The following is a 26,494-nucleotide window of genomic DNA, read 5'->3' as shown; positions in this document are numbered from 1 at the left end:
AAAACCTCAGAGCCCTGGATTCTCAAGGCCCCATCCAGAGCAGAGGCCCTGGAAGGGGGTGAGAGGAAGTGAGTAGGGCAAGTTTGAAAGCCGATATGCCTGTGTGCCGATATGCCGGAGACAGTGGTAAGGGGAAGGGCTCTCATACATGCCCTTCTGTGGGGGCCACAGTGGAGGAGGCCAGGGGAGTAGGTAGGGATGGGGCACCATGGCCCCAGCCTCTTAGGCATCCCTGTCTGTCCTCTGCAGTGTACACGGAGGAAAGGGGCTGCCACTGAGGAGGGGCCAGGCAGGCGACCATCTTGAGTTCTGGCTGAGGTGATGGTCCTCCCCCTGAGATGCCGTCTAACTGGTGATGGCAGAGGGCCCAGTGCCTCCTCGCTTCTCGAAGAACATGTAGTCAATGAGGAATGTGATTCCCAGCAGTACAGCCTTCACTCTCACGTCCAGATCTAGCGGGAACTGCAAGCCAAAGTCATCTGCATCCATGAGGGCTTCTTGGAGCAGCACCCCCCGCCCCCCTCCCCCCGCCCCAACACTGCTTGCTGATGCGGCCCACACTGTGGGACTCATCCGGAGTCTTCACCTCAAAGTTGGTGTCTGTGCCACAGCCACAGGTCCAGCAGGGCCCCAGCACTCGCAGGATCGTATGGCAATCAGCATCTTGAATGGAGAACTTGGGGAGGAAGGGATGCCAGGTCTGCAGCACATGGCCAATGGTGGTGCCTGGTGGCGACTGTACTTCCATCTCTTGGTCCCTGGAGTCCACCAGACAGACACAAATGAGCCGGCGGGCCCAGCAGCACAGGCGTACACAGAAGTTGCTCTCTTCAGCCGCCTGACCCAGGGGCTGTCCAGCCCCTGAGCGCAGTTCATACCGGTTACTTGTCTCCCAGCCTAGGAGCATTTCCACTAGTGCAGCCCTCTGGTGAATCAGGATTTGATCAGTCAGCACCAAAAATTCAAGGCCAGAGGCACCCTGGGCAGTGGCAAGAGGTGGGCAGGAGGAGGCCCCAGGGCACCGGCCGGGTGAGGGGAAGAGAGCGAAGCCGGGCGCAGGAGTAGGCACGTGGGTGGGCACTGGCGCCGGTCCAGGCCCAGGATGCTGCACCTGCTCCGGGTACCCAGCGGTCACAGGGTAGGGAGGAGGGGATGAAGGGGTGTAGCCTGTGGGGGGCAATTATCCTGCCATAGGAAAGGGATGAGGGTTTGCAGGTTGTCGCTATATCAGAAGCTTAGTTCTAGAAGTGGAGACAAGCTCGGGGACAGCCTGACAGACGCAAAGACGAACAGGCAAATGCCGAGAGGTGGCTGTGCCAAAAGGCGGCTGCACCAGGTGCCCGCCTAGGGTCTTTGGGTGGCGCCTCTGACTCAGGAGAAATCGAAAGTGTCAGCAGGCAGGACAGAGTACCTGGGACCCTGGGTTCCCTCTGGGGTTTGCAGAACTGCCCACTCCCTTTGTTCTCCCATTCTCCACGGAGGCGGCTGTTGGCAGACGGCAGGACAGATGGATCCGCGATCAGACTGATGGCCCAACCTCCAGGGAGGTTTCCTGACCCCTCTGTGTTCCCCGCTCACCTGAAGCCCCTAAAATAGTTGGGGTGCCCAGCACTCGGAGGCTCCCGAGACCTCATGGAGGCGGGCCCTTGGTCATCAGTTTTTTTTTTTTTACTACATTCCTTCCTTGTGCAGTGATCACAATTCATCTGGAGCGGGGCGGGCTCGAGTGACCTGGAGGAAGCACGGGGAGAGCAGTCACCACTGGTTGCCTCTGGCACTGCTGGCAACATCCTTTCTTCCTTGTGGAGCGTCTAGAGAGGGGAAGTGGCCGCAGTGCCCGAGGCCAAGTTCTAGGAGACTGGCAGCACTGGTCCATTGGTGCCTGGCCTGTCCTCTTGAGATTGAACCTGCAGGACTACTAAGGGAGCCAGTCCCCAGTTCCACCCTGCCTCTGCCACCGATTGATTGGAGTCTGAGGGCCAGGAGGAGGGACCAAGAGGTCTGCCTTCCAGCCACTTGCCAGTCACTGCTGTGCCACTGATTGATCAGCTCCCGCTCCCTCAGCTCCCTAGCCTGGTGTTCCATCATCCCTCCGTTCGTGACGGCACCTGGGTTTTTATATATATTAGGATTACCCTACATTGTTTATCAGCCACAGTTTGACATGCTTCCCCTACATTAATGCAACATTGTCACCCAAAGTCCATAGTTTACATTAGGATTCACTGTGTGTTGTATATTCTCCATGTTTGGATAAATGTATAATGGCATGTATCCACTATTATAGTGTCATATGGAATAGTTTCACGGCTCTAAAAACCTTCCATGTTCTGCCTATTCATCCCTCTCCTCCCAGCCCCTGGCAACCACTGATCTTTTAATTATCTCCATAGTTTGTCTTTTCCAGAATGTTATATACAGTTGACCCTTGAACAATGTGGGGGTTAGGGGTACTGACCTAGCACACAGTTGAAAATCTGCATAATAACTTAAGTTCACCCTCCTCATACCCAGGTGGATTCCCAACCATGGATGGAAATATAGTCAGTCCTTGAACAACACAGATAGGATTTTACATATAAGTGGATCTGTGCAGTTCAAGGGTCAGTTGTAGTTGTACTCATGTAGTATGTAGTCTTTTCAGAATTGCTTCTTTCACTTAGTAATATGCACTTGTTTCCTCCATGTCTTTTCATGGCTTGATAGCTTATTTCTTTTTAGTATTGAATAATATTTTATTATCTGGATGTACCATAGTTTATTTACCCATTGCCGTACTGAAGGACATCTTGGTCGCTTCCAAGTTTTGGCAATTGTGAATTAAGCTGCCATAAACATCTGTGTGCAGGTTTTCATGTGGATGTAAGTTTTCAGCTCTTTGGGTAATGGCAAGAGTATTTTTAGTTTTATAAGGAACCACCAAACTATCTTCCAAAGTGGCTGTATCTTTTACATTCCTACCAGAAATGAATGAGAGTTTCTATTGCTCCACATCCTCAACAGCATTCAGTGTTCTAATAGGTGTGTAGTGGTATTGACTGGCTTTTCAGTGTGGGTGGCCAGGATACTGCTTGTGAGTTATTTTCTGTGAACACATGGTTGGTATAACCACCCACCCATCCACCCATCCTCAGCCATTAAAATGAGCAGCAGGTAGTTCTTTCATGAATCTGTGAGCTAGTTATTTTTGGAAAAATTAGTACATCTAAAGGAGTAAGAAACTTGGAGAAAGTTCTGTTAGTTTCTTCAGGCTGTTAACAAACCAAATTGATTCATGAGTGAATAAATTGGGACTTTGTCTACGTAACCTCCTCCAGACATATTCACAAGTTTCAAAAACTCAAGATGAGAGATTCATATTAAATATCTTTTGTTTCACTGTGTTAACCCATGAAAATAAAAAACATTATAGTTCCTCTGGGATGATGTCTCTTATTCATTACTGTAACCCTGCATTAAGCCTAGTACCTGGCACATAGTAATCACTGTAAATATTTGTGCAACTAAAAAAATGAATTGAAGTAGGGCTTGGAAATATGGGAAATATCTGCATTTGAGATAAAACACAAATTTATTATTCAATGAAGAGAGCTTGGAAAAGTCTCCATTCATGTTAATACTAATGAATACATTCAAAATGCTTGAGTTATCAGAATTAAAATATACTGTAAAGTCTCTAAATTAAATTAGTGTAGTATTGGTGCACAAATAAACCAATGGGATAGAACTAAAAGCTCAGAAATAGATCCAAGTTTGTATGGAAACATATAAAGATAGTATCTCAAATCACTGAGGTAAGAGGTTGCTAGGTCAGCTTGGTGGTTATGTAATTGTATTGACCAGGAATAAGTTGAAGAATTTTTTATTTACATTGTGGCAGATAAAGTGATGTGAATATATGTTTTTTTCCTGAGGAACTTCAGGATATTGATAATATGGTAAATTTCTGGTGTTTCTAGAATATCCATAGTAATTTCTGTGATTCTTACAATTATGGTTCATAATTCATCGACTCTTATCCCATCTTCAACATTTGTCTTTGATAATTTCTCTTATTTGGGAGAAATCCTATCTAATAAAAGAGTAATATGCAAATTATCCATCACTCTGCTACACCCACAAGCCACACCCATCAGCCAATCAGGGGTGAGTATGCAAATTAACCCAAGATGGCTGTGGCCATGGAGAGAGCAGGAGGGAGGCTTGGGTTTCCCCAGCAATGGAGGAAGCCAAGCTTTCCGCACACCCTGGCCAGCCCAGGCCTCCGCTTAAGGCTACAAAGTTTCAATTATAGAAGATAAATAAATCCCAACAGAAATGGCTGCCGCCACGGAGGAGCAAGCAGAAGGCTTGGCTCCGCTCCAGGCTACAAAGTTTCAATTGTAGAAGATAAATAAATCCCAGATACCAGGGCCTCCACTTGGGTTGCTGGGGGGCGTGGCCAGCCTGCAAACCACCACAGGCCCCCTTGCCCAGGCCGCCCTATGCCTGAAGGGAACCCCCACCCTGATCCAGGACACCCTTCAGGGCAAACCAGCTGGCCCCCTCCCATGCACCAGGCCTCTATCCTATCTAATAAAAGAATAATATGCAAATTGACCATCACTCCAACACACAAGATGGCTGCCCCCATGTGGTCAAAGATCCTGCCCCCATGTGGACACAAGATGGCCAGCAGAGGAGGGCAGTTGGGAGGGACCAGGCCTGCAAGGGATGGCAGTTGTGGGCAATCAGGCCAGCAGGGGAGGACAGTTGGGAGGGACCAGGCCTGCAAGGAAGGGCAGTTGGGGGCGATCAAGCCTGCAGGGGAGGGCAGTTAGGGATGACCAGGCCGGCAGAGGAGGGAAGTTGGGGGCGACCGGGCCTGCAGGGAAGGGCATTTGGGGGGTACCGGGCTTGCAGAGGAGGGCAGTTAGGGGTGACCAGGCCTTCAGGGGAGGGCAGTTAGGGGTAAACAAGCTGGCAGAGGAGCAGTTAGGAATCAATCAGGCTGTCAGGGGAGTGGTTAGGGGTGATCAGGCTGGCGGGCAGAAGCAGTTAGAGGCAATCAGGAAGGCAGGCAGGCGAGCAGTTTGGAGCCAGCAGTCCTGGATTGTGAGAGGGATGTCCGAGATTGGGCCTAAACGGGCAGTCAGTCGGACATCCCTCGAGGGGTCCCAGATTGTAGAGGGTGCAGGCTGGGCTGAGGGAAACACCTCCCCCCCCCCCCCCCCCGTGCACAAATTTCGTGCACCGGGCCTCTAGTAGAATATAAAAGAATATAAAGTCATTTCTTAAAGTACTGTACACTGAAATAAATATTTGGAATCAGAGCTTTTGTTCATTGTGAAAAAATACTTCTGAATATAAACCATCAAGAATGCTTGTTATAACTGAACTACCAAACAAAATAGAGATAGATTCATAGGTAGAGAGCAGGCAGACAGCTCAGGAGTGGTGGGGGTGATAGTGGAGGGATTGATCAAAAAAGAAAAAACTTATGGACATGGACAGCAGTGTGGTGATTACGGGTGTAGAGGGCGGATGGGTGGAAGTGGCAGAGGGCATAGAGGGGTTAAATGATGATGGAAAAATAAAATAAAATTTTAAAAAGATAATGCTTGTTATCTCATTACTTGTAGCATACTTGCTGATTTTTGTCATTATGGTGTTTTGATAGTATGTAAAATACTTCGATTTTTATTTTATTTATTATGTTTAGCTGTCTTGTTTTCTTTCAGGTACCCAGGAATCTATTCATTTGGAAAGGTTAGAAATTTGGAAAGTTCATTTTTAAGTGGTTTATTTTGGATCTTATAATTCATTTTCCCTTTCAGAAAAATATAATAATTATATTCACAGGGCAGCCAGAAGACTATTTAGTGCATCAGATAGATAAAATACGGCAACTATTAATGAAAATTTACGGAACACTAGTAATTAAACAAAACAAGAACAGTGAAACTGAATAAGAAACACCTTATTTTATGCTTGAAGAAAATAAAAAGTATTGATATTTGAGATACATCTTTAAGACTTGTAAATATTGATCTGTGAGTTTGTGTGTTTTTTTTGTAAATTTGAACATACAGAAAATTACAGAGAACAATACAATAAACAACCAAATGCTATCACTCAGCTCAATATTTTGCTTCAGAAACCTTTAAAAATAAACTAAACGTGGCATTTTTAGGATTATGTTTGATTTTTACTTTAAAACTCATAACTCTCATAGTGCTTGATATAGATTTGGGTCATTTTGAGATGTGCAAGCATAAAGAGAGAAGGAAATAAAGCTGTCCCAGAGGTAACTGGGTGAGAGCAGAGGGATGTAAGAGAGTATATCGATATAAGCCTTCTTTGGAACTGAGTGAGTCACTTCCTTGAGAAAGAAAAAGATGTAGTGGTCAGATTATATTGACAATACTATCTTACCATATTTTCTCAATCTTCCTGTTTGGTTGGTATCAGAATTAGGTAGATAGTGTTGGGATACTGGACAGAGGAAAAAAGATGTCTTTTATATTTAGCCCAAAACTGTAATTAATTATGCAGGATATCTATAAATTAGGTGTTTCTCAGAATGGGTAGGAGGGAGATAGACTCATAATAGTCACTCCATTTACTTCTCTGAAAAAAATGAAAATTTTTCTCTAAGCTACTTTAAACTTTAACAACCATATATTCAAAATATGTTATCTACATTTTGTATTTTTAAAAATTCTTATAGGTGTTAAGATGATTGGTGATATTAAAGAAAAACCATAGTAAATATCCATTTACAGCTTTACTTGGAAAACTAATAGAAACTACTTCTAGGCACTATAGTTATGAAAGTTAACATGAGAAATAACTTCTTTCTGTTGTACTACCTGCTTGTCAGCACCTGTGTTTGAAAACAAACATAACACTAACGGTGCATGTGCAGACCAGCACAGCCAGGACTCTGCATTAGCATTTATGGCTAAATGTGCCACAGGAGCTCTCGGTGCTATCCTTGCGTGCTCATCAGACTTTGTCTCCTCTGATCCCGATTCCTGACCCCTCTGCTCACACTTCACCTCACTCTTCTAGTCAACAAGCACTTGTGGAACAATTACTTGTCTCTAGCTCTGGGCTAGTTGCTTAGCATACCGAGATGTGTACTAGTAAACTTGATCTCAAAGAACTCAGTATCCTTTGGCCTTCTCTTCTGTTGGCCTGCCCCAGCTATTTTCATTTTAAGTAGTACAGTGATAGACTTTTGTAACCATCTAAGATCTTCCTGATATTTAACTTTGTTTCATACTTTGTTCTTGACTTTTTTAGTTTTCTGCTGGTGCTGATCTGATCAAAGAAATCCATGCTACCATAGGACAAAAGATAAAATCCTTATGGTTTATGTGTTAAAGAATATACAGGAAATAAAACCAGTATACTGTTTACTTTTAGTAATTGCTGACAATACCTCAGAATCCAGCTTTTTAAAAAAAATGATTTTAGAGAGAGGAAAAGACAGACAGACAGATATCAGTGTAAGAGAGAAGCTTTGATCTGTTCCCTCCAGTACACACCCCAACAAGGGATCGAACACGCAACTTGGTTATGTGCCCTGACTGGGAATTGAACCCACACCTTTTGGCATATGGGACAATGCTCCAACCAACTGAGCAACACTGGCCAGGGCAGAATCCAACTTTTTTTAAAATGCTATTTTAAATTTATTTTTTAATAGCTAATATAGTTCATAGTTCAAAAGAAAGCTTTTAACAGTACAGAAGGATTCCATCCTAATTTTGTTCCCCAGTGATCTAGTTTTCCTCCCCAGAATCAACCATTGTTAACTCTTCTTGTGACTCCTGAAAATATTGTGTGGCAGTATCACGTTGAAGCTAAGGATAGAGGTTCTAGAGCCAGACCACTTTGTTCATGTTCTGTCTCACATTAAGCAAGTTCAATTATTAACCTCTGTGTCTCAGCTTTTTCCTCTATAAGTGGAGCTACTAATACTACCTCATTGGGTTGCTTGTAAACTCCTTAGCACAGTGCATGGCACGTAGTGTTTAGTGTATATTGGCTGTGGTTGTTTTTGTAGAAATACGTGTATCTGAAAGTATATATATATTTTAAAATTTATCTTTATTGTTGAAAGTATTATAGATGTCCCTCTTTTTTCTCCCATTGACTCCCTCCACCCCTCCCCAACCTCCCCCAGGTTTTCGCCACACTATTGTCTATGTCTATGGGTTATGCATATATGCATACAAGTTCTTTGATTAATCTCTCCCCACCCTTCCTACCTATCCCCGCCTTCTCTCTGAAATTTGTCAGTCTGTTCCATGCTTCTGTGTCTCTGGGTCTGTTTTGTTCACCAGTTTATTTTGTTCATTAGATTCCACATATGAGTGAGATAATTTGATACTTGTCTTTCTCTGACAGGCTTATTTTGCTTAGCATAATACTCCAGGTCCCTCCATGCTGTCTCAAAGTGTAAGAGATTCTTCTTTTTTACTGCTACTTAGTATTCCATGTTGTAAATGTACCACATCTTTTTAGAATGTATATTTTTTTAACCTCAGGAATATAGAGTTGAGATAAACATATTTTCATTCATAGCAAACTATTGTTATTGGTCTTTGCAGGACCCTTGTATCATATCACTCTGTAGCAAAACCATTTATTCTTTCTACAGCTCATTTGGGTGGTCCTGATCTGGATGGGGCTTGGTCATTTGATGGGTTGGTTGGGAACTGGCTGGTCTAGGATGGCCTCATGAGATGACCCTTCTCCAAATATTACTCAAATTCCTTTATTATGCTAATCAGGGCATGATCTCTGTGGTGGAATAGTTCAGGAAAGAATGTGAAAATGCACAAGCACTTTTCAAGCCACAATTTTTGTCCATTTTGTTACCGTACCCTTGGCCAAAGAAGTCACATGGCCAAGCTCACAGTTAGTGTGTGATATGCCAAGGGGTGCAGATGTAGAGAGGTGTGGAAAATTGGAGCCATTAATGCCATTAAACTAACGCAGGCCTCTCTAGTAACTACAGTCTAGTACCTGGTGTTTGCCTCCCGCACGTTCCCTGACCAGAAGCAAACCACAACCCAGGTACGTGCCCTTGTTAGGGAATCAAACCCGAGACCCTCAGTGCATGTTTTCTCATTCTTATTTCCTTGGCAGGAGGTACTTATATATTCTGTCCATTGAGCACTTGTCAGTTTTAGGTGTTGAAATGTTTTATTTGTAAATCTGTTGTTCTTCCGCTAACTTTGCCTGTATCTGCCGTTATTAAATTTTAATGTAGTCAAATTTGTCAACTTTTCAATTTATCACAATTGGCTAGGTCACAAAGTTGGATGCTTAATTCATATATTTTATTCTTTCTTCATTACTAACAGAAGTATCTAAGATTTCGAATCTTAAATTTACAATCCTATGTTAGTAGTTTTTTACCCTGTCAGATCCTATAATTACTTGTTTATGTATGTTTCTTTAAAAATTGAGGTAAAATTCCTGTAAAATAAAATTATTTATTTTACAGGGTAAATTTCCATGGCATTTAGTACATTTACAATGTTATGTGACTACCACCTCTATCAAGTTGCAAAACATTTTCATTACCTCAAAAGAAAACCCCATGCCCATTAAGTAATCACTTCCCATTTCTCCCCTCAGACCATAGTTCTCACTAATCAATCTCTATGGATGTATCTGTTCTAAATATTTCATATAAATAGGATTATACAACATGTGGCCTTTTGTGGCTCTCTTTTACTTAGTATAATGTTTTCAAGATTTATCCATGTTTTAGCGTAAGATTTTTATCTAATGGCTGAATATTATTCCATTGTTTAGATATATTACATTTTGTTTATCTATTTATCTGTTGATGGACATATGAGTTTTTTCTACCTTTGGCCATTGGCAACTGTGAGTAGTGCTGTAGTAAGCATTAATGTACAAGTATTTATTTGAGTACCAGGGTTTAATTCTTTTAGGTATATACCCAGGAGTAGAATTAGTAGGTTATTAGTTATTCTTTATTTTATAAGGAACCAGCAAAATCGTTATACCAAGTAATGCACCATTTTACATTTCTAGTTTCATTCTATCTTAGTCAAAAAAGATAATTTGTATGATTTCAATGTTTTAAACTTATTGAGACTTGTACTCTGTCCTAGCATGTCGTCTACCCTGGACAGTGTTCCATGTGTACTTGAGAAGAGTGTGCAGCCTGCTGTTGTTGGGTGGAATCTACCATTTTAAAGTTTCCTCTCCATTCAGCATTTGTTTGGTTACTATAAACCTTTGACTATTTGAGTTCCTATAGTTGATTCTGATGGTTTTAACTCATTATTTTAGTTTTTTTCTGTGGAGGGACAGATCTTCAGAACTACCTATCCCACCATTTTTGCTGGCACAACTCTCAGCAATTACTTTTTTTTTTTTTACTGTTTATATGAAATGCATTTCTTTTTATTGTCTAAACTTTAGACTCTAAAGTTTTACATATGTCTCCTTTTTTCCCAATTGGACCCCCTCCCCAGCCATTCCCACCCCGGGCAAGCCCCTACCGCCCCAATGTCTGTGTCCATTGGTTATGCTAATATGCATGCATACAAGTCCTTTAGTTGCTCTCTAAACCCCCCCTCCCCTACTATTTATCTCTAGATCGATCTATTCTTGTTCATCAAATTATGTTGATCATTTTATCCCACATATGAGTGAGATCATGTGATATTTATCTTTCTCCAACTGGCTTATTTTGCTTATCATAGAGCAATTACTTCTTAAAATAAATGTTTTATAATTTTCCTTTAATATCCTGAAATAAAATGTATTTGTAATATAACTTAATACACACAGTTTTTTAAAAAATTAATGTAATGCATTAATTGTAATATAAATGAGAAATAAAGGAAGTAATTCATAAAAAAGTAATATGAATTTCAGTATGTAAAATATTACACATGACATTGGAAGGCATAATGAAGTACTGATGTGTTCGTATCTATTTAAATATAAGTTAGCCTTGGCTGGTGTGGCTCAGTTGGTTAGGCGTTGTCCTGTGCACCAAAAGGTTGCCAGTTCGATTCCAGGTCAAGGCACATGCTTGGTTGCAGGCTCGATCCCCAGTAGGAGGTGTGCAGGAGGCAGCTGATCTCACATTGATGTCTGTCTGTTTCTCACTCTCCCTCCCTACTCTCCCTCCCTCTCCCTCTCAAAAAACGGTTAATAAATATGTTAGATTTAAGAGATGTAAAAAGATCAGATTCCATTTTGTACAAGTGCTAATAATGAAAGACTAAGATCTAGTCATAAAAAACTAGACTTTTTATCTATACTAATAAAAGGGTAATATGCTGATTAGACCAGGAGACCTTCCGGACGTCCTTCTGGACAAAGCCATGGTGGCGGGGCTGAGGCAGAGGCAGTTAGAGGTGATCAGGCTGGGGGGGGGGGGGCGGCAGTTGGGGGCGAGCAGGCTGGCGAGGGGGGCAGTTGGGGGTGAGCAGGCTGGCGGGGGGCAGTTGGGGGCGAACAGGCTGGCGGGGGCAGTTGGGGGTGATCAGGCTGGAAGAAGGGGTTGTTGGGGGCGATTAGGCAGGCAGACAGAGTGGTTAGGGGCGATCAGGCAGGCAGGCAGGCGAGTGGCTGGAGCCAGCAGTCCCGGATTGTGAGAGGGATGTCCGACTGCCGGTTTAGGCCCGATCCTGCAGGGATCGGGCCTAAACCGGCAGTCGGACATCCCCCGAGGAGTCCCAGATTGGAGAGAGTGCAGGCTGGACTGAGGGACTCCACCCCCCACCCCACCCCCGCGCACGAATTTTGTGCACCGGGCCACTAGTATCCTATATATAAAAGCCTAATATGCTAAGTGTCTGGTCGTCCAGTGACCGGTCAACTGTTCAAGCAATCAAAGCATAATATGCTAATGATATGCTAAGGCAGCTCAACTGCTTGCTATGACATGCACTGACCACCAGGGGGCAGACAGTTGACCAGTCGCTATGATATGCACTGACCACCAAGGGGAGACGCTCCTACTGGTAGGTAAGCTTGCTGCTGGGGTCTGGCCGATTGGGACTAAGCGAGATGGGCCAGATAAGCCCTGGAGCCCTTTCCTGGTCCCTCCCCTCCCCAGTTGGCCAACCTCCCGCATCCCTCCCAGCCGGCCCCAATCGGCCCAATCAGGACTGGGCGAGATGGGCGAGACACGCCCTAGAGCCCTCCCATGGTCCCTCCCCGGCCCGATCGTGCACCAGTGGGGTTCCTCAGCCTGGCCTGTGCCCTCTCGCAATCCAGGATCCCTCAGGGGATGTCAGAGAGCCGGTTTCAGCCTGATCCCACAGGCCATTCCCCTCAGGAGGGTGCTAGACGCAGATCTCATGGCTGGCGAGCCTATCTCTATCTGGACTGATTGGGTGTGAATCCTTGCCAGGCAGTGGGGCTGGGATGAGCAGGAGCGGCAGGTAAAACCTGCAGGCGGCATTGGACTGCAGGTTTCCGCCTAATCCCCGCAGGCCACCCAGAGGGGCCCCACCCATGCACGAATTCGTGCACCTGGCCTCTAGTCTATATATATAAAAGCCTAAGCAACTGTTGTGACCAGTAGACTGAACAAATGGTCAACTGGTCACTATGCCATGCAGACCACCAGGGGACAGATGCTCAATGCAGGAGCTGCCCCCTGGTGGTCAGTGTGCTCCCACAGCCAACCTCCTGTGGCCAGCCAACCTCCCGCGGTCCTTTCCCCCTGGCTGGCCAGCCCCGATCGGCCCCAATCGCCAGCAAGGCCGAGGGACCCCACCTGTGCACGATTTCGTGCACCGGGCCTCTGGTCTACAATAAAAGAGAAATTGGAATAAAATTTTGATACAAATTATAGGCTAAAGAGATGAAGGAAAGGAGAAAGTATAATTATATATGTATATGTGTGTGTGTGTGTGTATATATATATATATATATGCATATATATATACACACACACATATATAGATATATATATACATGTGTGTGTGTGTGTGTGTGTGTGTGTGTGTGGCCTTATTTGAAAAATAATTATTAGTAAATAGTGAAGAAATATCAGAGAACATACCTTTTTTTGAAATCCTAACACATGTTAGGTCAAATAGTTTAGTTTTGAGTATTTAAGTCCTTGGAAACAATATTCTTTCAGTGATGATGGGATTTAAAGATGGATTTTTTAAAAAGCAACAATAGCCCTTGCTGGTTTGGCTCAGTGGATAGAGCATTAGTCTGCAGACTGAAAGGTCCCAGGTTTGATTCTGGTAAGGGCACGTACCTCGGTTGCAGGCTCAGGCGGGGGTGCGTGTGGGAGGCAACCAGTTGATGTGTCTCTCTCACATCGATGTTTCTCTCTCTGTCTCTCCCCCCCCTCTTCCACTCTCTCTTAAAAAAAAAAAAAGATCAATGGGAAAATATTCTCAAATGAGGATTAACAACAAATAGTATACTTGAAACCTATATAATTTTATTAACCAATATCACCCCAATAAATTTAATAAAAAGTAACTGATAAATATTAGAAAAAGTATATAAAATTTGATACATTTAATATCATTATATTATCATTATTTAAAAATCAATGATAGGATATTTAAAACCAATATCAAAGTAGGATTGAAAAATAATAGGGAATGATTTCAACTACAGAATAAGGGAATGATTTCAATTGGTAATTTTTACACTAGATTTCTCATTAATACACATTCATACCTATACATGACATGTAGTATTTTTAGAACAACCAGTGGGATTGAATAAGATACCTTCATTCCATGTGTTTCTATAATTCTCTTAAAAGGAGTCTTCCATTCTCTATTGTATATTTAAAATTGACTTGATTACACTTTTATAGTAACTGCACCATTGCAATATAACATTTTCAAATAAATGCACAATTTGAAATACAAAGGTTGGTAAATTAGTTAGCTTCTTTCCAAAAAATTAGGTGTAATAGTCATAACTTGATCCAGAAGCTTTGTTGATTATACTATTTAAATTGTGTTTGAACTCTAATTTTTTTACCTTGACTGTTATAAACGTTGGCTAGCTTGTTTGCTACCCATTTCAAATGGAATAATGACCCTACATATTTTTAAATCTAATTATTTATCATGTCTTTTAAAGATAGGGTCCTGCTCTTCTTACCTCTAAGTAGTGGAGAAAATTAAATGAAATAATGTATTTAAAAGTTTGTAATGTGTTTATTAAAATCTGTATTAAGAGCATTATCATTAATAATTTAATAATAACAGTTCTAGAGGCCATCCCCTTAAAAAATTAAATCTTAATCATAGATCAAAATTTTAAGAGATTCTATAATTATTCACATTAAAAAATTTTAATTCAGAATATCTTGCCTTGGTTTGACCCTCAATCAGCAACACTTCTTAGAAGTTTATTTTGTGACAAAAGTACTTTGTCCTTTGGTTATTGTGTTTTGAAAATATGGAGTAAACTTCATTGACTTAAGCATTTCCCAAGCAGACATTTTCTCTGTTAGGTGTATACTGAGAACGGTCTTTATTTTTATGAGCATGACCTGGCCTCACATTGTTTAATTGTGTTATGATTTTTAGTTGTGGCACATGTGTAAGTGTGAAAATCAGAGCAAAGCATGTAATAGCTTTTTGTGGCTTGTGTTTTCATTTGCAGCCTTCAAGCAAAATAAAGGTACCTGAAGAGAATTTTTTTGATGTTCCTGCTTTCTTAACTGTCTCGGGACAACTTCACCTAGAAGTGATGTCAGGGTACAGAATTTTCTTTTCTCTTTTGTTTTAATGGACTACTGATTATGGGTTGGGTGGGAGTGAAATAATGCTTTCTTTCCCAATGTTAAAACCTAAAAATTGAAATTACTCCACTTGGATTCACCAAAAGTACATTTGGAATGACATGACAATATCCAAGTTTCTTACTAAAAACAAAACAAAACAAAATCACGTTAGTCTAGACTTTTGTTTTTAGTGAAAAATGTAGCACTAGAAATATGAAGTTGTGATTTTTTAAGATTTTACCAATCTTTTTTTAAAATAGTGAAAATTAAAAAAAATAATAAAAAATAAAATAGTGAAAATTTAAATATAATTAATCATATTATGAAAATAAAGTTATAATTCCCACCTCAACCAGGAAATAACCCATTTCATTAAAAAAACAAAGGTACTTGAAACAAATAGAAGAAAAATATTTTTAATAATTAGTTTAGTAATTGGCTTAATAAGGAAATTAACCCACAAAACCATTCTGAGAGACATGTGACAAATTAGAAAGTCTTAGAAGGGCAGGTCATATTAATTTTAGCGATTCTCAAATCTGGAAAATCACTATACTCCTTTCAGCCCAACTTTGCTTTTCCTTAAAACAGGATTGAACAGATTTTTAAAGTCCTGTCTAAATCTTATATTCTGTGATTCTCTGCATAATTTCTTAATGCTGATTTAACAAGTACTGGGTTTCTTTTATATATCTTTGTTTTCTCATATAGAGATTGAGGCTCAAAAATATCTTGAAGAGCCTGACCACTGTGGGTCAGTGGTTGAACATCAACCATTGAACCAGGAGGTCACGGTTCGATGCCAGGTCAGGGCACATTCCTGGTTTCAGGCACAATCTCCAGTAGGGAGCGTACAGGAGGCATCTGGTCAATGATTCTCTCTTATTGATGTTTATATCCCTCTTTCCTCTCTGAAATCAATAAAAAACATTTTTTTTTAAATCTCTTGAAGCCCTAGCTGGTTTGGTTCAGTGGATAGAGCATAGGCCCGCAGACTGAAGAAATGGCTCCAGTGAAAACAAGGGAATCTTTATGTGTTTCCCATTGTTCTTAAAATGTACAGGTGGGGAAACTCAGGGGATATATAATAGAATAGTGTTCATGTTTATCTTGTTACATACTTTATTGTCAGGATGGAAAGTCAGTGGTGGAATAAAGATGGTCTTGAAAATACCATGTACTTTACTTAGATTCTTTTCTGATTTATCTTTGAGGCAGAAACAATTCAAATATTCAAATAATAGACAATATTATTAGAATACTGTACAGAAAAACTATCATCATACGGCCCCGTAAGATTGTAGGATCTGCAGAGCTGTATGTGGGAAAGGTCTTGTCAGGAATGTCATGGAAAGTAACTTAAACCTGTCAAAGTGTAATATTTTGAAATTTTAATTTTTTAATTCTATTTTCATTATCAGCACCCTCTTTAGCAACCATCAGCCAAAATAAAAAGAACATCTATAAGTGTGATTCTGTTTTGTTTATTTGTTTTGTGTGTTTTTTAGATTCCATATAAAAGTGAAATCATACAGTATTTGTCTTTCTCTTTTTGACTTATTTCACTTAGCATAGTATCCTCTAGGTCTGTCCATGTTGTCCTAAAAGGCAATATTTTATTCTTTTTTATTGCTGAGTAATATTTCATTGTATATATTAATAGTATATACCACCTCTTATTTATCCATTCATCTCTGGATGGACAGCTATATTGATTCCATATCTTGGCTATTACTAGTAATGCTGTAATGAACATAGGGGTACAAATATCTTTTCAAATTAGTGTTTTGTTTTCTTTGGATAAATACCCATCTGTGTAATTGCTGGGTCAAATGACAGGTCTGTTTTTAATTTTTCAAGGGATCTCCATACTGTTTTCCATAGTGGCTGCACTAATTTACAACCCCACCAACAGTGTCCAAGGGTTCCCTTTCTAATACTTGTTGATTTATTGATGATAGCCATTCTGACAGATGTGAGGTTATATCTCATTGTGGTTTTAGTTTGCATTTCTTGATGACTAGTGATGTTGAGCATCTTTTCATATGTCTATTGGTCATCTGTATCTTCTCTTTGGAGAAATGTCTATTCAGTTCCTCTGCCTATTTTTTAATCAGATCATTTCGTTTTTATTGTTGCTTTGGGTGTGGATTCTTTTTTTCTTTTTTTAAATATATTTTATTGATTTTTTTTACAGAGAGGAAGAGAGAGAGAGAGAGAGTTAGAAACATCGATCAGCTGCCTCCTGCACACCTCCTACTGGGGATATGCCTGCAACCAAGGTACATGCCCTTGACCGGAATCGAACCTGGGACCTTTCAGTCCGCAGGCCGACGCTCTATCCACTGAGCCAAACCGGTTAGGGCAGGTATGGATTCTTTTGTGTGTGTTAGCTGTCTGAGTTCTTTCTATATTTTGGATATTAACTGCTCATCAGGTGTATCATTGGCAAATATTTTCTCCCATTCAGTAGGATGTTTTTTTTGTTTTGTTGATGGTTTCTTTCACTGTGCAGAATCATTTTAGTTTGATATAGTCCCATTTGTTTATTTTTCTTTTGTTTTCTCTGCTCAAGAAGACATATCCAAAAAGTTATTGCTAAGAGTGATGTTAGAGGGTTTACTGCCTATGTTTTCTTTCAGGAGTTTTGTGGTTTCAGATCTCACATTTAAGTCTTCATTTTGAGTTTATTTTTGTATGTCTAAGAAAGTGGTCCAGTTTCATTTTTTTCATGTATCTGTCCAGTTTTCCCAGCATCACTTATCGAAAATATTGTCTTTACTTCATTATTTATCCTTGCCTCCAGTAATTGACCATTTTCTTATTCCTGCCGAAGTATAGTTTTAAAAAATAAAATAGGACTCATCTGTAATAATAAAAGGATAATATGCTAATTAGACCAGATGTCCTTCCAGATGAAGCCGGGGTTGCAAGGGAAGCCCAGGTCCTGGGTACCAGAAGGAAGTCGGTGCTGGCAGCCGGGGGAAAGAAGACCTACTCTTGCATGAATTTCGTGCATTGGGCCTCTAGTATAAATACAAAGTTAACATGTATCAAATATTTTATTCAATTCATTAATTACTGAGGGAAAAGTAAAATAGTAAAGCTAGTTCAAAGAGCACTTGAAGAGCTGTGTATTCATAGATAATTTAATAAAGGAATTTTAAAAATAAGATTGCCTGGTTAGTTAAAAACTGGCTAATATCCCACAGACCAATAAACCCTGACCTTTGGAAGTTTGTCTTATACCTGACAGAAATTATTTACAATTTTACTGGACAAAATCTATAAGTTAACTTATAATTTTAGTTAATCTGGGTATTTAATTCAATCTGCTACTGTTGTGGCAGAATGACTGGAACGACCGGTTGACCAGTCGCTATGATGTGCACTGACCACCAGGGGGCAGACGCTCAATGCAGGAGCTGCCCCCTGGTTGTCAGTGTGCTCCCAGAGCCAACCTCCCACGGCCCCATTTCTCCCCCCACAGTCCCTCCTCCCTGCCAGCTGCCCCCCCCCCCCCATAGGCCCCAATCGCCGGCCAGGCTGAGGGACCCCACCTGTGCACGAATTTGTGCACCAGGCCTCTAGAAGTAAATAAAATAATTGAGCAAAGTACCTTCCCCTAAGTAATTAAATAACCTCTGAGTGGGTTTGTGTCCCATTGAAAGGACATGCTGTGCAACTTTTGGCCTTATACCCAAGTTTTGGATAACCTTTCTTAACAGCCTTTCAGTATTCATTTGTTTTATCTATCGAGTTAGAGGCAAAGTATCTTCCCCTCAGAAGTGTCATATACATGAAAGGTGTACATTTATGAAACATTGGTTTCTCTATTATAATATCACTAGTGGATTAAATATGTTCCCTCTTTCCCAGTAAAGTGTAGTGAACCACAGAACACAGTGTACAGTGAAACTTGACAGAATATTAAATTGGCAGGATGAGGTTTTGTATTTTTTAATGTATTATGGAGTATTTCTAATAATGTCAGTTAAATGTTCCTAGTTTAATATGCATAGTTCTAGGACTATTAATATACAGTACATCATGTTTCAGATTAATGCATGATTTAGTCTCCAATAAGAAATTGTTAGTTTTCTTTCCCTCAGCTTTGTTTTTAAACTTTATTTAACAGACTTTTAAAATGGAATAAATGGTAGTTAAATTTAGAAGGTTAACATTTTCCAAAAGGATATCTATGTCGGTTTGGTGGGTTTATGGCTCCATTTTAAAGGTTAATTTTGTTTTTAAATAAGAATTTCTATTTTTGAACAATTTTTAAATATAGGGAAGTTGCAAAGATAGTGCAGACTTTTTTTTATACTTCTCACCCAGTTTCCCCCATTGGTAACATCTTACATTACCATGGTGCATTTGACAAAACTGAGAACCAGTGTTAGTACATTACTATTAACTATGTAATCTGTAATTCACCAGTTTCCCATCAATGCCTTTTTTCATTTCCAGATCCAACTCAGGGTCCCACATTACATTTAGTTGTCATGTTTCCCCCCTCTCTCCTAGTTTGTAACAGTTTCTAAGTCTTTTCTTGTTTTTCATGACTTGCTCAACAAAGAAACTCAAAATTAAAACTGGACATATGGACCCTGGCAATAAACTAAGGGTTAATGATGATTCAACCAAACAACGATCTACTATACAGCCATTAAAACTGATGATAAAACTTTACATCATGTTGTTAAAAGAAGCAAAAAAAAAGTGGTTATGAAAAAGAAAGTAGAATGTAATTTCAGTTTTTTACAATATGTGTGTATGTATAAGTAGGAAGAAGTCTAGAAAAATCACCATATTTCAACTTGTAAGCAATGGCTAACTCTACTAATTTTTATTTTCTTTCTTAAACTTGTCTTTCAGATATGAAAAACTAGTGTTTATTACTTTTATAATGAGAAAAAATTAGCTACATGTACTTCCATTTGGGGCAAGGGGTGTGGAATCAGTTCGGACATTGAGTTGATTTCATTCCAGGTTGATTAACTGGTTGCTTTGTGCTTGATGTGAGCAATTCTGAACTCATCCCCCTAGGTTATCTCATCTGATAACCCAGATGCTGAGCTCAGAAGCCAAACAATACTCATATTCAGGATGCCCATCCTTTCCGTGTTTGTGGTCAGAAAGTCAGCATGTGAACCTGAGTCAAACTGAGGTACCCTTGTAACTGGGTATGAAACTGTCTTCCTGTCCCATAAGAGTTTTTCATCCTTCACCCACTTGATATTTAGATGTTTATCTGAACTTTGTTAATTTATACTCACTGATTTTCGAAATCTTTTTGACTGTGGCTATTTTATCCATGCCATTCATTTTCATGTACTTCTGTGTTTCCAGTGTTCCTCCCTATAACATTAGACACCTTTTTCCATAACTCATTCCTCAAGGCTCAGCTGAAATATTACCTGCTTCTTGACTCCTTCCTTTTTTTCTCTCAATAGAAATTATTTTTCTCTTTTTCTGTTCTCTTATAGTACTTACCTACTTTCTGTCCTAAAGGAAAAAGAGTTCCTCTTGTTTTTAACAGTTAGCCAGTTTGTAGTTCTTTTCATATATGTCTGTCACAGATTATAAATATTCTAAATAGCTATATCTACTAAGAATAGATATTCAGTAATATCATTAAATTGACTTGTAAAGCACAAATTATTATTCTAAAATTTTGCTTTGCCTTTTCTCCTCTAAAGTTGAGCCCACAACAGGAATTACGTTAAGGTTAATCACTCCTTTTGCTCTATTTTTTAGAAATGATATCACCATCAAATTTTGAGATCTTTAATTATCTTCTTGTTTCCTGAATGTGTGAAAACTGATGGTTCTTTATGCTGTTTTCTTGAAGATGGGACCTTGAAAACACAGAGATTTCTTTTAGTATATTGTTTATGTTAAAATTTAACCCTATTTAGATAGAAATATGAATTAGTAGACTACTGGTATGACTCAGGAACTTTATTCATTATCACCTTACCAATTTCATTATTTATATGATATAGGTAGGCAAATTGAGCAGCAAGTGCAGAGGCTTTTTAGTAGGAATATTTAGCTTACTTGGTATACAATACAGAGAATGTGAATATTTGGTTTAAACAAGAGTTGGGTATTGCCAAGTAAATCTGCTGGAAGCAGATAGGTACAGAAGCTTATAATGATAGATCAAGGAATCTATGCTTTGGTCAGGAACAAAGTGAGGAAGTAGTAGTAAAGGGTGATGATGGAAAAAGTGGTGAAGTTAAAGAATTAGAGGTCTTAATGAGGAATTAGATTGTTGGCATGGAAGTACTAGAGTAAAAAAACCTAGATGAATAGAAGGTGATGGTAAAGAATACTGTTCTGAAGTTCATGTGGCTAACATGGAATCTCTGCTCAGCTCCCACCTGTCTTTTCCAATTGGCTATTGTATAAACACCTCAACATGTTCAAAACTAAATTCATCATCATGTTCTCTAAATCTGTTTATATTCCTTCTGAATTCCCTATCTAGGAAATGCATTATCATCCTTTTGTCAAAGCAGCTATGTGGATATCATTCCAAATTCTTTTTACACACCCTTTGCATTTCTTCAGTCATTTGCTTCCTCTTCCCTTTGCTTCAGCTATCCAAAACTGCCTAAAATATTCTGATCACATCATCCTGTTTCACATTTTTGTGGTCTTTTGCATGTGTTGTTTTTTTTTTACCTAGAACATCTTTCCTGTACCTTTGTCTGGCTAACCCCTGCCCATCAATCTAAACTCAGCTTAAAAATGACCTCACCCAGAGAATCCACACCAGCAGCATGTCTTTCTTGTTAAATGCCCTTGTTCTATATGTCCAGGTTACTTTATCTATTTTGTAACTATTTTTTTATCTATTTTATATCTATTTTGGAATCATTTATTTTTTTTTTCTTTCTATAGCGTAGATTCTCAGCTTTTGAATTTAAGGAATTTTATTTAATTTTGTAAATCTGTTAACTTAATACAGAATAAATACTTAAACACCTGGAAATTGGTTTCTATCAATTTATAAAAAAATATTGACATTATCTGGAGGTTTTGGGGTGGGTTTCTTTTGTTTTTTGTTTTTTGCTTATCTTCCCATTAGCCTATAAATTCCTCAAACTGTATTTTGTTCCTCTTTGTCTTCTTAGTTTCAACTACTACCACATGACTGATTCAGAGCTCAGAAATCAATCTCAATTCAATTTAGTATTTGTTGAGAGCCAGCCGTGTACCAAACACTAGGTTAGGTGCTGGGATACAGAGATAAACAAGACAGATAAGATCCCAAACTTCATGACTCTAATGAGCAAAGTAGGCAGTAAATAAGAAATTAGAAATATGTATTAGCTATTATAAAAAAAGAAAAGATTGTCCTGAGGGCAAGAAGAGCATATGGCAAGGGAATTTCCCCTTGTCTAGGTTGAATTGAATTTAGAGGTAACTTTATCAGTAGAATGGTTACATGAGAGTGCATTTTAAAATGTCATTCATATTTCATGACTACTGGCTGTTAATATTTGGTTCTATTCTTGGAATAATAGAAACCCAGTTAGTACTTTTTCTCCCCATTGTTATAGAGCAAGCATGTCAAACTCGCAGACCGTGGGCCACATGCCTTGGTTATTTGGCCCGTGTTAGCCTTTGAGTTTGACATGCTTGTTATAGAGCATTTCATAGTGTATAATCTTTTAGTTACCCCAGTACATTATCTATATTTATTTGGCTATGTGATGTCTTTTGGTACTTTCATGTTATGTTTGATATGTTATCCTTGAATGAATTATACTTAGCCAAATTATCACAAGCCAGAAAACTCTAGTTTCTCTGTCCTGTTCCTTGTCCGCTTCTAAATACTTAGAATATTTTATTAGACGTTGTATGAAACAGTTGTCAGTTTATATTCTGTCTGAAAACAACCAGGATAAGAGGGATCTGGATGTCATGGCTAAAAGAAATGGGTAAAGAAACTGAATATGTTTAGCATAGGTAAGACAAAGGGGAGACATGATTTGATGATTCAAATCTTTGTGGTGGGCTTCTGTGAGAGTCCTGTGTGCAAATGAATAAATGATTTTTAAGAATAACTTTATTGAGCTCTAACTCACATACCATAAAATTCACCCTTTAAAAATGTACAATTCAGTAGTATTTACTATAGACAGAAAGTTGTGCAACCATCACCACTATCTAATTCAAAAAGAAATTCCTACCCATTTGAATTTCTAATTCAAAAAGAAATTCCTTCCCATCCCCCTCCCTCCCCAGCCCCCAACAAACACTACTGAAATCAGAAACAGTGGGAGTGGGGCCCAGCAGTGTGTCATAGCAAAACTACCAGGGATGCTGCTGCAGACCACTGCTTTAGAGAAATACCTCCTATTCCCTGGTTGGTAGGGACATCTGATTTCCAGCCATTCTGGCAGGAGCGAGGGGAGCATTGTCAGTTAGGTATGCAAACTCTCCATGAATCTCTATTCCCCCCATCCCCAGCCTTACCAAGATTCTGTGTTCAGGTCACTTCCTTTCTGCTACAGCATACTCTGTATTTCAAATAGTGGCTTCCAGGCTTTGACACATTGGTCATTACTCAGCCATCTGTTTTCTCAGCCATCTCCAAAGATTTCTTGAGATCTCTTGTCCACTGAAGGCCCCTTTCCTGTTTCTTTTTTTTTAATTTTATTGTTATTATGTTAAGACTAGAGACCCAGTGCACAGGATTCATGCACTGGTGGGGGGCGTGGCCTGCAGGGATTGGCCCTCTGTGGGAGCACCACTCATACCAGTCAGCCAAGCGGCTGTGGACCTGCCCTCTGAGTGGCTGCACTGTAGGAGCACACTGACCACCAGGGGACAGCTCCTGTGTTGAGTATCTGCCCCTGGTGGTCAGTGTACATCATAGCGACTAGTTGACCCGTCGTTCACCATTCGATCGCTGGGCTTTTATTATATAGGAAAGATGTTTATATTCATTCTTTCTCAGGAAAGAATGAATATAAACATCTGTGCTTAATTTACTATTTTAACTAACTTGAGTGATATTAATTTACTTTTCTTTAAATGCTAGTTAGGTTATACATTGTTTGCATGGTGATTTAGTGTCTCTGTATAATTTAATGTCAAATGTTTCTAACTCTACAGTATATGCATTCTACCTTAGAATTGTAAACATCGGGTTCTCTACCCATTGCTAGCATTGCATTCCTTGGTGAGGGAGATGACTAACCTGCCGCCTCCCCCCCCCCCCCCCCCCCCCCACTTTAAGTATGTGGGAAAAGAGCCTCATCCTTCTATTATCTAAGTTGCTGAGGTCTGGCTAAGCAAACAATATCTGAAGGGTTGACTGTCTTTGGAATAAGAAAGTTTCACATAAGGTTTTTTTAAATTCCCAATTAATCCTTTGAGTAGTGATACAAATAGAACTCATTTTGCATGAAATGCAATGCCTGTTGGCATTGTCTACAAGCAAATGCAGGTTACTATAGTGAGACATCAAATTAATCCTTAGTAATTGGACCAATATGGATAGTAATTGAAGCTACAAAAAGCAAAACTGATGTTATTTCTTTCAGTTACTGTCTAACCTTATCCAAATCTATTTTACTCTGGTGTTTTAATTAGTTTTTTAGAAGTGGGGAGTCTGAGTTTGTTACATGTTTGCAGAATTTTGGTTGTGTTCGGAACAAAGAGAATTTATGTCATTTTGGCTATTGTTGTTTTCCCCTGGTTTGTTTTCTTCTTCTTCCTAAAAATAACTATGGTGCTTATTAATTCAGCAATAATTTTAGTGTTCATTTGTATGGTATGTGACTGTGTTGGACACCAAGGAGGATGTTAAAGTATGGAAAGCCCCATCTATTGATATATAAAGTTCACCAGTGCTGTTACAGAGTTAAGTGGCTAGTAGGATAAAGTTATTCCTGCCAGAAGTACTGAATTTGTCCAAGTGAATGGTTCTGTTAATTGAAGGAAATATAGTCAGAGAGACATAAATTGGAATTCCAGCTTCTTTACATACTAGTTTTATAAGCATAATGTCTGAGCCTCCACTTCCTAACTATAAAGATAAATTATAATGGCCACTTGCAGAGCTGTTGTGAACATTAGAAACTATGTAAAGCCCAGTGTTTATCACAGTTTCACATGAAAGAGTAAGCGCTATGGTGATGGTATTGATTACAACTGGGACCTGGAGAGCCCAAGGTGATTATAAAGGACTAGCTAAAGAAAGAAGGCAAGGTGGTATACTCAGGAAGAACAGCTGACAGTAATAAAGTTGTTTTACAGCAATAGCAGACCTGTGGTTTACCCAAAGCAGAGAATTGGGACAAATAGTGAGTCTGCCAGGATTCAGGACTCAAAAGATAGGTGAGAACGTAAAATTAAAGCTGGAACAAAGGAAGGGATTGGGATACAGAAATAAGATACCTGTAAGAATGTGAAGATTAAATCAGAAATAAACGATGAGAGCAGATTAGGTCATAATCTGCTCAGAGCTGTGGTTAATTATGTTGACAATGAGGTATCTATGCTATTTATATACCCACCAGCAATAGACAAGTGTTCCATTTGCTCCACATCTTTGACAAAAATTAGTGTTGTCAGGTATTTTTTTAGTTATTCTGGTAAGTACATGATAGCTCATTATGGTTTTAATTTGTATTTCTGTGAAAACTAATATTGTTAAACTTTTTTCTTATGCATATTGGCCATTCTTATATCTTTTATGAACTATCTTTTCAATTCTTTTACCTATAGGTTTTTTATCTTACTATTATTGAGTTTTAAGAGTTCTTTCTATTTTCTGGATACTTTATCAGATATATGTGTTATAAATATTTTCTCCCAGTGCTGCCTTTCTTTTCCATCTCTTCAGTGCTGTCTTTTGAAGACTGGAGTTTTTAACTTTGTTAGCATATACTTTATCCATTGTTTTCTTATGTGATTTGTGATCTTTGTGTCATATTCAAAAGGTTGCAAAATTGTTCTCCTAATTTTTTCCTAGCAATGTTATAATTGTAGCTTGTACACTTAGGCCTATTATCTCCCCTACTAGTCAATAAAGCTCCTTAAAGTTAAAACTATGCCTGATTTATTTCTGTCTATATTTTCCATAGTGGTTAGGGGTTTAATAAATATTTGTTGAATGAAGAGATAAAATGTGACTTCATGGTAAATAATGATAATCCTCTCTAATAAAGAGGTAATATGCAAATTGACCATCACTCCAACACACAAGATGGCTGCCCCCATGTGGACAGAAGATGGCCACCACAAGATGGCCGGCAGGGGAGGGCAGTTGAGAGGGACCAGGCCTGCAAGGGAGGGCAGTTGTGGGCGATCAGGCCTGCAGGGGAGGGCAGTTAGAGGTGACCAGGCCTGCAGGAGAGGGCAGTTAGGGGTGACCAGGCCTACAGAGGAGGGCACTTAGGGGCCTGCAGTGGGGGGGGGCAGTTGGAGGGGACCAGGCCGCAGGGGAGGGCAGTTGGGGAGGACCAGGCCTATAGGGGAGGGCAGTTGGGGGGGACTAGGCCTGCAGGGGAGGACAGTTGGGGGTGACCAGGCCGGCAGGGGAGGGCAGTTAGGGGTGACCAGGCCAGCAGGGGAGGGCAGTTGGGGATGACCAGGCCTGTAGGGGAGGACAATTAGGGGCAACCAGGCCGGCTGGGGAGGGCAGTTTGGGGTGACCGGGCCAGCAGGGAAGGGCAGTTGGGGATGACCAGGCCTGTAGGGGAG

At 39.9% G+C, this 26,494-nt stretch overlaps 1 protein-coding gene and 1 pseudogene across 4 annotated transcripts in view; one reads left to right on the top strand and one right to left on the bottom strand.

The window, feature by feature from the left end:
- NARS2 (asparaginyl-tRNA synthetase 2, mitochondrial) overlaps window positions 1-26,494 on the top strand; it is a 127,518-nt gene that overhangs the window by 44,153 nt on the left and 56,871 nt on the right. For 2 of the 3 annotated variants that reach the window (XM_079787606.1, XM_079787604.1), the window contains exon 6: window positions 14,644-14,738. The exons of the other annotated variant lie outside the window; for it this stretch is intronic. In XM_079787606.1, the coding sequence (XP_079643732.1) occupies window positions 14,644-14,738 (95 nt within the window). The remainder of the gene's footprint in view (window positions 1-14,643; window positions 14,739-26,494) is intronic. 3 annotated transcript variants of the gene reach the window in all.
- LOC307109879 (phospholipid scramblase 3-like) lies at window positions 27-953 on the bottom strand (annotated as a pseudogene). The gene has a single exon. The product of its transcript is annotated as a phospholipid scramblase 3-like (transcript).

The sequence above is a fragment of the Cnephaeus nilssonii genome (assembly GCF_951640355.1).
Source record: "Cnephaeus nilssonii genome assembly, chromosome: 13".
In the NCBI taxonomy this organism is placed as follows: Eukaryota; Metazoa; Chordata; class Mammalia; order Chiroptera; family Vespertilionidae; genus Cnephaeus; species Cnephaeus nilssonii.
Note: the sequence above shows the minus strand (reverse complement) of the source record. Positions and strands in the feature narration are given on the sequence as shown.